This window comes from Saprolegnia parasitica, assembly GCF_000151545.1.
Source record: "Saprolegnia parasitica CBS 223.65 unplaced genomic scaffold supercont2.83, whole genome shotgun sequence".
NCBI lineage: Eukaryota > Oomycota > Saprolegniomycetes > Saprolegniales > Saprolegniaceae > Saprolegnia > Saprolegnia parasitica.
This window is the reverse complement of record NW_012156477.1, coordinates 120,161-131,623: the sequence shown is the minus strand read 5'-3', so window position 1 is coordinate 131,623 and position 11,463 is coordinate 120,161. Positions and strand designations below refer to the sequence as shown.

At 57.3% G+C, this 11,463-nt stretch overlaps 5 protein-coding genes across 5 annotated transcripts; 3 read left to right on the top strand and 2 right to left on the bottom strand.

Annotated features, from left to right (window-relative positions):
* Positions 1–874: 874 nt before the first annotated feature.
* Positions 875–1,625, bottom strand: SPRG_12129 (hypothetical protein; the record flags this gene model as incomplete). The annotated part of the gene is made up of 1 exon (XM_012351633.1): positions 875–1,625. Exon 1 carries the CDS (start codon positions 1,619–1,621, stop codon positions 875–877), a length of 747 nt encoding a protein of 248 aa, XP_012207023.1. The 5' UTR covers positions 1,622–1,625.
* Positions 1,626–3,812: 2,187 nt separating this feature from the next.
* On the top strand, positions 3,813–4,334 carry SPRG_12128 (hypothetical protein; the record flags this gene model as incomplete). The annotated part of the gene is made up of 2 exons (XM_012351632.1): positions 3,813–4,153; positions 4,175–4,334. 2 exons carry the CDS (start codon positions 3,813–3,815, stop codon positions 4,332–4,334), a joined length of 501 nt encoding a protein of 166 aa, XP_012207022.1.
* A 1,617-nt stretch (positions 4,335–5,951) lies between these two features.
* SPRG_12127 (hypothetical protein) lies at positions 5,952–6,581 on the top strand (the record flags this gene model as incomplete). Its single annotated transcript, XM_012351631.1, has 1 exon — positions 5,952–6,581. One exon carries the CDS (start codon positions 5,952–5,954, stop codon positions 6,579–6,581), a length of 630 nt encoding a protein of 209 aa, XP_012207021.1.
* Positions 6,582–7,118: 537 nt separating this feature from the next.
* SPRG_12126 (hypothetical protein) lies at positions 7,119–7,781 on the bottom strand (the record flags this gene model as incomplete). Its single annotated transcript, XM_012351630.1, has 1 exon — positions 7,119–7,781. One exon carries the CDS (start codon positions 7,779–7,781, stop codon positions 7,119–7,121), a length of 663 nt encoding a protein of 220 aa, XP_012207020.1.
* A 1,739-nt stretch (positions 7,782–9,520) lies between these two features.
* On the top strand, positions 9,521–10,135 carry SPRG_12125 (hypothetical protein; the record flags this gene model as incomplete). Its single annotated transcript, XM_012351629.1, has 1 exon — positions 9,521–10,135. One exon carries the CDS (start codon positions 9,521–9,523, stop codon positions 10,133–10,135), a length of 615 nt encoding a protein of 204 aa, XP_012207019.1.
* Between the last annotated feature and the right edge of the window lie 1,328 nt (positions 10,136–11,463).

Sequence of the window (11,463 nt, the reverse complement as noted above, 5' to 3'; positions counted from 1 at the left end):
CGGCTCTCGGCGCCCGCCGCGCTGCCCCACCGGGCCTCCCACGCCGTTCTCTGAGACAGTAACCTTGCTGTCTTGAATGCATTTGAGCCGTGCAAGCTATTGCAGATGTGCGCATGGGTATGGGTTGGCGTCGCACACCGTTGCTACGATGGTCAAGTCCCACGCGGTGGAGCACACAAGTACGATGAGCGGTACAATGCTGGGGGCTACCCGTGCTGATTCCGACCTCTCGCTCGTAAATCGGCACATCGGCCTTCTTGGAATAACACGGCGCGATCTCTACGAGGGTCACCAACAACAGCACCGGGCTATAGGGGCAGCGGTACAAAAGGATGGGACTTCACGCCAGCGCCAGCGAACCCAACACCCACAACGTCTCCACCAACGTACGCCATCTCGACCGAGTTTGTCAGTTTGTACGCTCAAGCCAACATCACTGGCGTCGCACTCGGCAGTCTTCAGGCATCCCCTTGGGTTACCCTCAACCTAGCGACCGTCTCCTCCTCCTAGAGCTCGCTTCTTGCAAGTAGCGTGTCGAACTTCAGCGGCGTCACATCGGACGCCAGCGGTAGCCTGTTCGTGTTGGTTGAAGTGCCCAGGACAGCTTCCTCGTTCAATGGCAGAGTCGAAAAAGTGGGCAAGAAGGCCTTTCTATAGCTGACGAGCAGATTGCTTTGCATCTCGGGTGCGGGACTGGGCTACACTCCGCTCGCTGTGTCGGTGGCGCATGAACACACTTCTTCTCGCTGGCCCTTCTCCGATGCGATGTATCGGTTGCTTTGTGGTCTTCCTCGGCCCTGGTATACGCTAGTACCACCGTGGTCTGCAACGCGCGACCTGTCATCAATGGATCAAATAGATTAGTTGTCTTCGTTTATGGCGGCGCGACGTAAACGCCTTCCATGGTCTCGGTCGGAGCGCGGCACAGAGGGCACGTGTGCTGCCCTTGGAGCCACTCGAGCACGCAGTTGGCGTGGAACAAGTGTCGGCACGGCAGCTGCACGATATGACACGCAACGTGCCACTCGCGCTCTTCGTAGTCGCAGAGGCAGATAGCACACCCGGCGTTGGCGGCATTTTCGACCAAGTGCGTCGTCTTGAGGTGCGGCGGGACGTTCAGGAACGACTCGAGGAGGGCGGCAAGCGGAGCCAACGCCGAGGGCATGCTCGCGCACTGGAGCAAGAGCGAGATCTTTTGTGTGTAGAGCACCGCCGCGGTTCGGCACACCATGGCTTGGGTCAGGAGGCTCCGGAACATGGCCGTGCGCTCGGCGATCACGTGCGACTCGAAGCGATGAAAGTTGTGCTTTCTCGGAAACGGCACCGAGAGGATCGAGTGGACCATGTCGATGGTGACGACTTGGTCCGGGTGCGGCGAGATCATCGAGCTGAGGAGCCGGAGCTGCTGGCGAAAGCGCAGAAAGTCCGAGAAGCGCTTCCGGAGCACCCAGGACCGGCGTGTGATCGGGCACGTGATGGGCATCTCGTAGAGCGTGTAGTGGCTCGACCTGCTCTTGGTGCGGCGCGACGTCGACGACTTCATCGCGCCCGACTGCTGCAGGTCCATCGTCTTGGGCAGAAGCGATGTGAACGCCATCGCGTACGCACTCGAGCTCGGCATGGCGAAACGCGAAATGCTGTCCGAGGGCCAGCGCGCCACAGCCCACGTGGGCGCGCTCTGATTGGCGGAAATGTAACGAATGGCATGTCTCGGTTCGCGATCCGACTTTTTTTGCATATTCCGCAAGTTGCAGAGCCTTTGTCCGCATCTGCTTGCAGACGACCGTTCGAGACGATAATGCCATTCGGCTGTCCCCTGTCATTCGTTATCGTTTCGTACTACTGGTAGCTGCTTCCGACTAGTGTTATACGTGGAGAGATTTGCAACGTCGGGGCTGCAACGTTGTTGCACTGTATATCCTCACGCTCTGTCGAGTAGAATCCTGGAATTTGAAGTGCGACGAGTCGAAAGAAGGGGGATCTACCCATAGAGAGCACGAAGCAAGGATGGATTCATGCGACTGTATCGTCAATGGATGTTGAGGACATGCTGATAGAGCACATTCTTCGACGCCGGACGGTAGGGCACTTCAACTCGTTGTTGTTGAAGTGGGTCGTCGTCTATTACAATAGATAAAAGTATGATGCTAAATAAATTTGTCGGACTTTCTTCGTTGTATGCACTCGGACACTCGAGCATCTCGATTCCACGCGGCTTGGAGGGAGCAATTGAAGTGAGTGGCGACACATGTATGTTTATAAACACAATTCTGACGGCACCGACGGAGTGAAACGCTCTCGGGCTACCTCTACTCGACGCCCAAGACGGCCTCCAACATGCACCAAACCGCGTTCCGCTACCTCTGGCCGTGCTCCGCTACCTCTGGCCGTGCTCCTCGTCTGCGTCTGATTCAACATCTGGAGAGTCCGGAACGATCGCGTCTTTCGCGCATACCTCCGCTGCCCAGTCCATGGACGATTGCCGTCAAGGCGGCTCGTGTCGCTCAACTGCACTTGCACCACAGCCTCGCTCAAGAGCCCGAGCAGCCTGCGCTACGTCGGCTTGTCCGACTCCTCGCCCAACACGAGTGGCCGTGACGTCACCTTCTCCCGCGGATTGCGCTCCTGCCTCCGCCTGCCTAGATCAAGTTCCTCCGCCGAGTGTACACAACGAAGAAAGTCCGACAAATTTATTTAGCATCATTCTTTTATCTATTGTAATAGACGACGACCCGCTTCAAGAACAACCGACGGAGTGAAGTGCTGAGATCGATACAACTCCAGGTCTACCATCGCTGTCCAGCACGTCGAAGGATGACACCAACCCTGTTGGCCTCTCCGAAGGAAGCGATGTTCGTCTCTCCAAATGGCATCGAGAGCCCAAGGCAACTCTTGCACACACCAGCTGGACAATCGACATGATGTCAATCCTGAGGCACTGTGACGTTGCAATAGGACGCCTGAATGAGCGCCGCTGACTCATTCATACCCTCGCTGCCTCCGACGCAGCGGAGGTCACTCCTGGTCTTGCGTCAAATTAGGGTGCCCAAGGCTTATGCGCTAGGACCGAGAAACATGTTTTGAGCGGAAATGTCCTCACGACTCTCTCCGTCATCGTGCAATTTTAGTTCCACTCAGTCTCCAGAGCTATCAGCAATGCATCCGTGGCATCCGTGGACGTGGCAACCTTTCGTATTGAATATTTCACCACACCCGATGTGTGTGTTTTCTAAAATTGCCCATATATGCAGACGTGTGTTGCCTGTGTGAATTTGTATCAATCGATATCCCACGTCTTTTTCACGTGCGACAATTTGCACGACCCGGGTCAGGCAACATCTCCACCAGTTGAAGGTAGATTGCTCTCGGCTTCTTTCCACACCTTCATTGCGCAACTTAAGAGCTCCAGCGCCGAGAGCATAGCTGGAAGCGCGCCACACACCTCAAAACCCTTGTACGAGTCGTGGAAGGGCCCTGCTGGTATCTCTGGTCGTATTGTCCTTGACCGGTATGACTGCAAACAAATGAGGGTTTCAGGTCACTTCAGGTCACTTCTGGCTTCAGGTCGTTCTCGCGGAGGTCCACGAGGAGCCTAGTTCTGTGTGACATGTCGTGTCGCACGTGAGAACCCTACTCATCCTGTCCACGTCAACACGCCGCCGCGTCCATGGCGTCGCTCACATCCGCATTTTCCCTCCCAGCACAAAGCAAATTCGATGGCTCGATCCTTGGCCTACGAAGTACTCGTCCAGCCCGATTTGCGTGAGCTCATTTTCGCGTACCAAGTCGGTGTCTCGTGCACACTGCAGCACATGCTGGCACTCTACCACGCAAAGCTCGAACAAGTGCAATATCGGTACCATCCCGACTTGAGCGAATTGGTCGATCCGATTCGTCTCCGTGGCTACATGCTCTGCCGCTTCATTCGTGAAGGCTACTGCGACGAAGCCAACGAGCTCTTGGACAAGTTCTCGGGCCGCAGCGATCTGAAGCTGCCGTCGCGCCTCTCGCCCTTGCTTCGGTGGACGATCGATAGCGCGGCCAAGCACCGCGATTTGGCGCTTATCAAGCGGCTCCACGCACGAGGCCTCGGCGCGGCCTCCGTGCGAGCCATGGACGTTGCGGCCGAGCACGGGGACTTGGCCATTGTTGAGTTTCTCCACACGCATCGAAGCGAAGGGTGCTCCAAGATTGCGTTCAAAAAGGCAAAAAAGCACAAGGAGGTACTGGCCTTTCTCAAGGCGCATCGACCCAACGACGCGCGGGTCCGGCCACCGGTCTACGGCGAGCCCAAGGTGCCGTTGTCCGATGTGTTGTCGTGTGCGATTCAGTAATCTTGGAGTATAGTTGTTCTATTGTACATTGTCCTGTGTGCTCAAAGGGACAGCGCGCAGAGTTTCTTCGGGAGAGATGCCTTAAGTCATACGCACGTCCTGGTACGACGTGGAACTCGACGTTCTCGTTGCTGCAAACAATAGGATGGAGTCGGTGCTTCTTCACCCACGATGCTGTATACAGCGCACAATGACATGTTTCAATACGACATTCTGTCCACGTCGGTTACATGTCGTCCTGTAACCGCCATAGCGAACGGTTTCGCTTAACCGTTTCGTATGAAAGAATGGACGTCAGAGCGTACGTTTTATTTACACTGGTGTACGTATGTCTGCGTCCAACAGGGTTGGATGGACATGGCAGCAGCATATCTCTCGCACTGTTCGCGGATCGACCGAATCTCAAAAACAGTTTGCCGATCGACTCGATGGCGCGCCGACGTCGACGGTCGTCTTCGGCCAAGAAGACCTTTTAACACGCATCTTTGGCTTCCAAGCTGGTCTCCCCAAAGCGCTCAGCGACGTCGTTCGCACCTACCACGAGACGCTCGGCCACGTGCAGTACCTCGACCACCCGGATCTGTGCGAGTCCGCGTCGCCGCCGCTGCTCCGCGGCTACATGTTGTGTCGCCTCGTCTCCAAGGCGCTCCTTCTTCTTCTGCGCGCGTTTCCGCACCCAATCGACATTATGCTTCCGCTTCAACTCGTGCCCTCGACTCTTTTGGTTACGATGGACAATGCGCCGGCAGTTTTCCACTGCTCTAGGGCGAGCTTCGCTTTGGCCACTGTACGACATTGGCCGTGGACACCGCCGGCGACCTCGCGATCGTTGAGTTTCTGTCACACGAGCGTCGTGAAGGCTGCTCGTTGAAGGCGTACGACATCGCCAGCGCATTCCGAGTCCTCTTGAGGCGCCCCGACCAACCGCGCGGCACGCGACGTTCGCAGTTCGGACGCCTCGCGGCGTCGATGCCTCGACGCGACCTTTGTTTGCGCGCATCACGCAGTACCAAGGGCACACCCCGCGTGCGCTTCTTGACGCGTTTGCCGAGTCCTACACGGACAAGCTGCATTTCTTCCAGCGAGCTCTGCTCATTAAATAATTTGACCCATTTCAACAACAACGGACAAGCTGCATCGAAAATGTACGCTTTAGACCACCTGCTGTCTGTGCCACTTGGCGACCGACAGCTGTCTCATCCGCGGCTACGTGCTGTGCCGACTCGTCCACGACGCCCGCGTCACCGAGGCGCTCTTGCTGCTGCGCACGTTTGGCCAGCATCGAGAGATCAAGCTCCTTTGGCTCTGCTGAGCGATCTGAAGCGAGCTCTGGACACAACGCAGCAGCCACCAGATGTCTCACTGCCTTGCACGAACGTCACTTTGGCAAGTGCACGACGCACGCCATGGACATTGGACATTGTATGCCATGACTCGCGCGTTTGAAAAAAGGCGCGAAAAGAAATGGGCTAGAAAAACACCACAATTGCAAAGGGCAAACTGGCAACCGGTGTGGACAAGCTGTTGGACACGGCGTGCGACATCTCTGTCCCTGCAGGCATCCGAGTGGGTTGGTTTGTTAGTTTGAAAAAGAGACCAAGGTCCCGTAGCAGCGCAATGATCCCATCGTCGAGCTCTGCCCGCGCCGTCCTCATGCAGCCCGATTTGTGGGAGGTCATCCTCGCCTACCAAGATGGTGTGCCATGCTCGCTCCAGCACATGTTCCAGCTCTACTACGCCAAGCTCGAGATGGTCCAGTACCAAGTCCACCCCGACTTGAAGCAAATGCAAGACCCGCTCTGCATGCGCGGGTATCTCCTCTGCCGCCTCCTCCAAGACAACTACTGCGACCTCGCGCACACGTTCCTCGACACATTTCCCGACGACAACGACATCAAACTCCCGTCCCGTAGCGTCTCGATCCTGATCCGCAACACGATCGACAATGCGGTCCGCGCCCGCAACCTGTCGTTAGTAAAGCGACTGCACGCACGACCTGCCATTGGCATTTGCTCGCAGCTCGCGATGGACACGGCAGCGGCCAACGGCGATCTCGAGATCGTCCAGTTTCTGCATCAACACCGCAGCGAAGGCTGCTCCCGGCTTGCGTTCAAGAGGGCAAAGAAGCACAAGGCCGTCCTTGCGTTCCTGAAAGAAAATCGCCCCCAAGACGAACACCGGCGCGAGACGCGCGTTCGTATCGAATATGATCCCGGCGAAGGAGCGATGGGCTGCGTCATGCAATAGTCCATGTCCTACAAAACACTTGTCGTTGGATCGTGATGGGACGCCACTACTACGTGTCCTAGAATCTTTTTGGATTTTTTTCAAAAACTGGCCAAAATCAAGGCGTTGCAGCGCTCACGTCGGATTGCGTCTGCAAGGTCCAAAGCGTCTGGACCCTTGTACGGGTGTCCACGTACTAGTACACTGCGGAACGAGCCAGTATGTCGCCATCGGGACACCTCGCTCTCTCCATCGTAGTTGAGGGTTTATAAACAGTAGTACATAGACCCTTGTTATACAATGTGACTGCCATGGCGCTCGCTTCATCTCCGATCCCCACTTCTTTTTCTTCCATCCATGGGTCAACAACAAAGATGATCCAACGCGGACGTGCTTACATACTGGTTTATTTGTGTTAACATCATATGTTGATTCATCTACCAACTTGTGGTATGTCTCGTCGCGCTTGCGCGCTCGACGCTTATCTTCCAAATGCTTTGTGCACTGCGATGGCCACGTGTCGACACCTTCGATCGCTGTCAAATACCGCTTGGTCGATTACTGCACGGCGCAGTCCGGCTTGGAGGCATCCTTGCCCGTGATCGCGCGGCCGTGGGGCTGGAGCGGCATCACGTCCTCATCCGCCGGTCGATATTCACGTAGAAATGTCACGACGTTCGTATGGCCGCGCTTGGCCGCAAACAAAAAGGCGTCCGACGAGCACCCTTCACTGCGGTGTTCGTGGAGGAACTGGACGATGTCGAGGTCGCCGTTGGCTGCTGCAATGTCCATTGCATCACGCGTGCACATGCCGAGCTGGCGTTCGTGGAGCGCAGTCAGCAGCGGGAGGCTCCGCGCCCGCACCGCGTGGTCCATCGTCACCGGGTACTTGGTGCCACGGTGCGGAATAAGGAGGAGGGCATTCGTGGGGCACATCCGAAGCAGCTGAAGGGCAAAGGCAATGTCGCCTTCTTTGAGGAGCTTGACGAGCACGTAGCCGCGGAAGAGCGCGGGTGACGTGCGCGCGCGCAGATTCGGCTGCGACTTGTAGAAGAGCCGCTCGAGGCGCTCGTTGTAGCGCCGGAACTCGTGCACGAGCGAGTTGGGCAGCCCGTCTTGGTAGGAGGCCACGAGTGTGAAGAGGTCCGGGTCCGTGAGGACCGCGAGGCTCGGCCCGCCGACGACGCGCGGCTGGCGCTTGAAGGGCAGTTTGATGTGCATGGTGACCGGCGGTTTGTACTCTGACTGCCGCTGGCTGACTGGCACTGATTGGCTCGGACTGCGCGTGTCGCAGCTAGACATGGTCACGGACAGGACGCGGCGGACGTATGACAGACCTTGTCTACACGGTGTCCTCGCCGCTGTGATGAATTCATGTATCAATTAGGATTGATTTAAGGTTATGCTAACTCTTGTTGTGGAAAGGGTTGTCGCTGCGTTGGTGTCCAACACGTGTTATTGACTGTAAGGATTCCGATGCAATCCAGCGTTTCAAGACAGTGGATCGTTTTTCACACACGCCAGCGTTGTACGGATGCCACGATTTTGTACGGTGCACATCGGCTATAAGGCCAAGGCTCGACCAAATCCCATACATCTATATCTGTGTTAAGGTGGCCCCGTGCCGATGCCTACTACTTCTTTGATTTTGCGAATTACGCGACCCGAGACCACAATTACTCTTCCTCTAGTTGAGATCTATCGATATTGTGGGTTAGTTTGTGTCTATGTTAGTCCCTCTAGAGTCCTTAGTGCTTTTCCCTGACCCACAAATTTATCAGTGTATATTCGATGTGCACCATAGGCCACCGGGCGCCTTGTCAGCTCGCATTCAAGCATCGCCGAGAAGCACCTGGGACTGGCAAGTGGCAGATCAGCGAGCGCGTCAACGTCAAGCACAGCGAAGGAAACATGAACGGTGCAGTAGCAGTCGCGAGCGCAGTGGTCACCACACTGGTGTTGAGCCAGAGCCGTGGACCGGCACATGCGCACAAGACGACCTGCCGGTTGGCCGCATGGTGACAAGCACGCTCGTTGCTGTCGGTCCTCAACCAAGTGCGACCACGTCGCGCGTTTCTGTCCCTATCTAGATCCGGATACAGATTGGGCACTGTGGCGATCTTTCAAGATCCGTTGCATGATGGCACTAAAGAGCCAAAGTTTCCCCCATCAATGGCGCAACGTGGAAACGACTCGAAGTCGCATCAAGGCAGTCCTCGACGCGCATACCATTTGCCGATTCTCAGTAGCGAGGCGATCGTTGGGAGTAGCCCCTGAGCGCTCGCTCATTCATGCTTGAACTTGCCTGCGACCATGGGCAAAGTGTCTAACAAGCTTCGCCCGATGGGCCGTGCGTGCCGTCGCCAGAAAAGAGATCTATAGGTTGGGAGACACGACCCTACTCGTCCGTGCTTACGAGCCGGCCCAAGACGCAGGCACATCATTCGAGCCCGTGTCAAAGCACTCGACGTGCTTGGTTGCTTGACGTTCTGCTGGTACGTGCGTATCCGCCCGCCAATAGCTTTGCATGGATGGCGGCCAGCGGTGCTGCAGCGCCAACAGCATGCCAGCTACGATGGGCTTGCAATGACGCTCGATGCGTCATGCGCTAAGCAACGATACCAGTCGCCAGCCCACCACGCAAAACAGAATGTCGCGTTGGTATTCTGTTTCAAAATGCTATACGCAAACGCTGCATTCAAACAGAATGTCAAAACGTATTCCACTGTGTAAAAGCAACGTTGCCACTCGCTGTAAGCGATCGTACGAGTACAGCTCAACCGAGCACTCTGCCGCAGCACGCTATGGCCTATTCCTTGCCTTTTAAAGGGGACCTTCCATGCTCCGCCTTTGTCATCAGGCGGTTGGCTTGGCGTGGGACGGGCGGAAGACCTCGATTGGTCGTCGCCTCCTGTCACGGTCAACGGCCATATCCGATCAAAGTGCATTCGATGGGACCGATGGCGCACACCACCTGCGTCATCTGCTACGATGCCTGCGCGCCTGGCGCGTGGTACAGTGCCCTCCTCCGCGCCGTGCTTGGTCGACCGCGGCAGGACCGTGACGCATGGCACGAGCTACCGTGCCGGCACTGCGTCTGCGTCGCGTGTCTGCGCCAGTACTTGTCCATTCCGGGGCCCATGACCTGCCCTGTCCAGAGCTGCAGCGAGGTGATTGGGCCTTGCCATGTACGCGGCCTCGCGCTGCCATCGGAGACGCGGTCGCGGGTCGCGCAGATGTACCGTCTCCATAAGGGCCGAGGCGTCGCTTGCCCCGAGTGCCAGTACGTGAGCGCGGCAGGGCTCAAGCCGCGCATGCCGTGTGCGCGATGCCGCACCGAGCTCTGCAGCACGTGCCATTGCCGCTGGCACCTCGGCTTGTCGTGCGCCGAGTTCCAGCGCCTCCGCAAGACGACGGGGCCGGTCACGGCCGATGACGTGGCGTTTTACCACTGCGCGCGCCAGTGGCGCTACCAGCAGTGCCCCCACTGCGGCATCTTTACGGACCGTCGGTCGGGCTGCGCCGCGATGCTGTGCCGGTTGTGCCAAAAGCGCTGGACGTGGGGCCGGTCGTGACACTCTTTTGGTGTCGCGTAACGTGTTGCCAACTGTATGAAACTATGCGATTGCTTGTGTGTGTGGGAAGAGAGCTCGCGGTTGACTATGTGTGCCGAGGCCATGGCGGGTGGCTTGCTTGTAAACTCATGGTCGACAAATGCGGGATTCGCTTGGCACCGCCTTCTCTGCGTGTTTTGACGAGGGTCCATCGCATCGATCAAAGTGACGTCTTTGTCCTCTAGATGGCAGCCCTCGCGATGAAAGTCTATACTGTGGATAGGTAGACACAGTACCCAGCCTTTCCTTTTGTTGTAGCGGCACCCGGCGGGCAGGACAGCTCGATTTCATATTACCCTACCCCTAGCGGTGACAACCCTACCCCTGCCGCCCGCTCGCGACGTCTCCGCCCCACGCCGCGTGCTACAGCGTTGAGTGGCACTACCATGTCGCACCATCAAGGACATTATTCATACCAACTATACATAATGAACTATCGCATAAGTACAAGACAGGTCGTGTCGGCTACTGTATCACAAACCATCGACCAGAAAGGACATTGCACTGGACGACACAGTCGTGTCGGCGCGGGTGTACGCGTACGACACACGACTGCAGCGGCGGCCGCTCGGGGGCCTTTCCATCGTCTGGTCGATGCATGCGCAAGTAGGCTACAACGTGGTGGTGGCCGTGGACGATGCTGTTGAAGAAGGGGCGACCCGCCTTCGCGGCGATGCGTGGCCCACAGCGTCGCGCTACTCAAGACGCTGGATCGACGCCAGCTCGGTCTTTGCTCGACAAACGCACTCGATTTGGCGGCTGACAGGTCCACGATTCAGTTTCCTTGCCACCGCTGCATGGTCCATCGCATTTACCTCGTCGCCGCGTGACGCAAGGTCAACGGCAATGGCGTTTTTGTGGGAAACGCCGACAGACGCTGCATCGCCAGCGCCACGTGCTGACCTTCGAGGCGCTTGCAGAGGACGACGACGCGGGCCATTTGGTGCGAACGGGCGAAACGAAGTCGCGAGCGCCTCGGGCAGGTCGCACTGGACCTGCGTCATCTCGCGCACGACATCAAGAAGGCGGGGTCGAGTCGCATACGTAGCTCTCGCCGCTGACGCATGCATAAACCATTTGCGGGGTTCGATGTGGTGACCATGTGTTTTCGCACCGATCTGAGTCGCGCAGTTGCCGCGACTGGCGCCAGCGTCGGTCGGCTTCCGACCACGTCCGACCAGCACGCGTAGCTTCAACGTCCCACGCTCCTTTGCGGCGGCATGGCGTCGACACGCAAGACATGCAAGCGCTGTTTTTAACAACATGACATTGGCGACGACGACGATTAG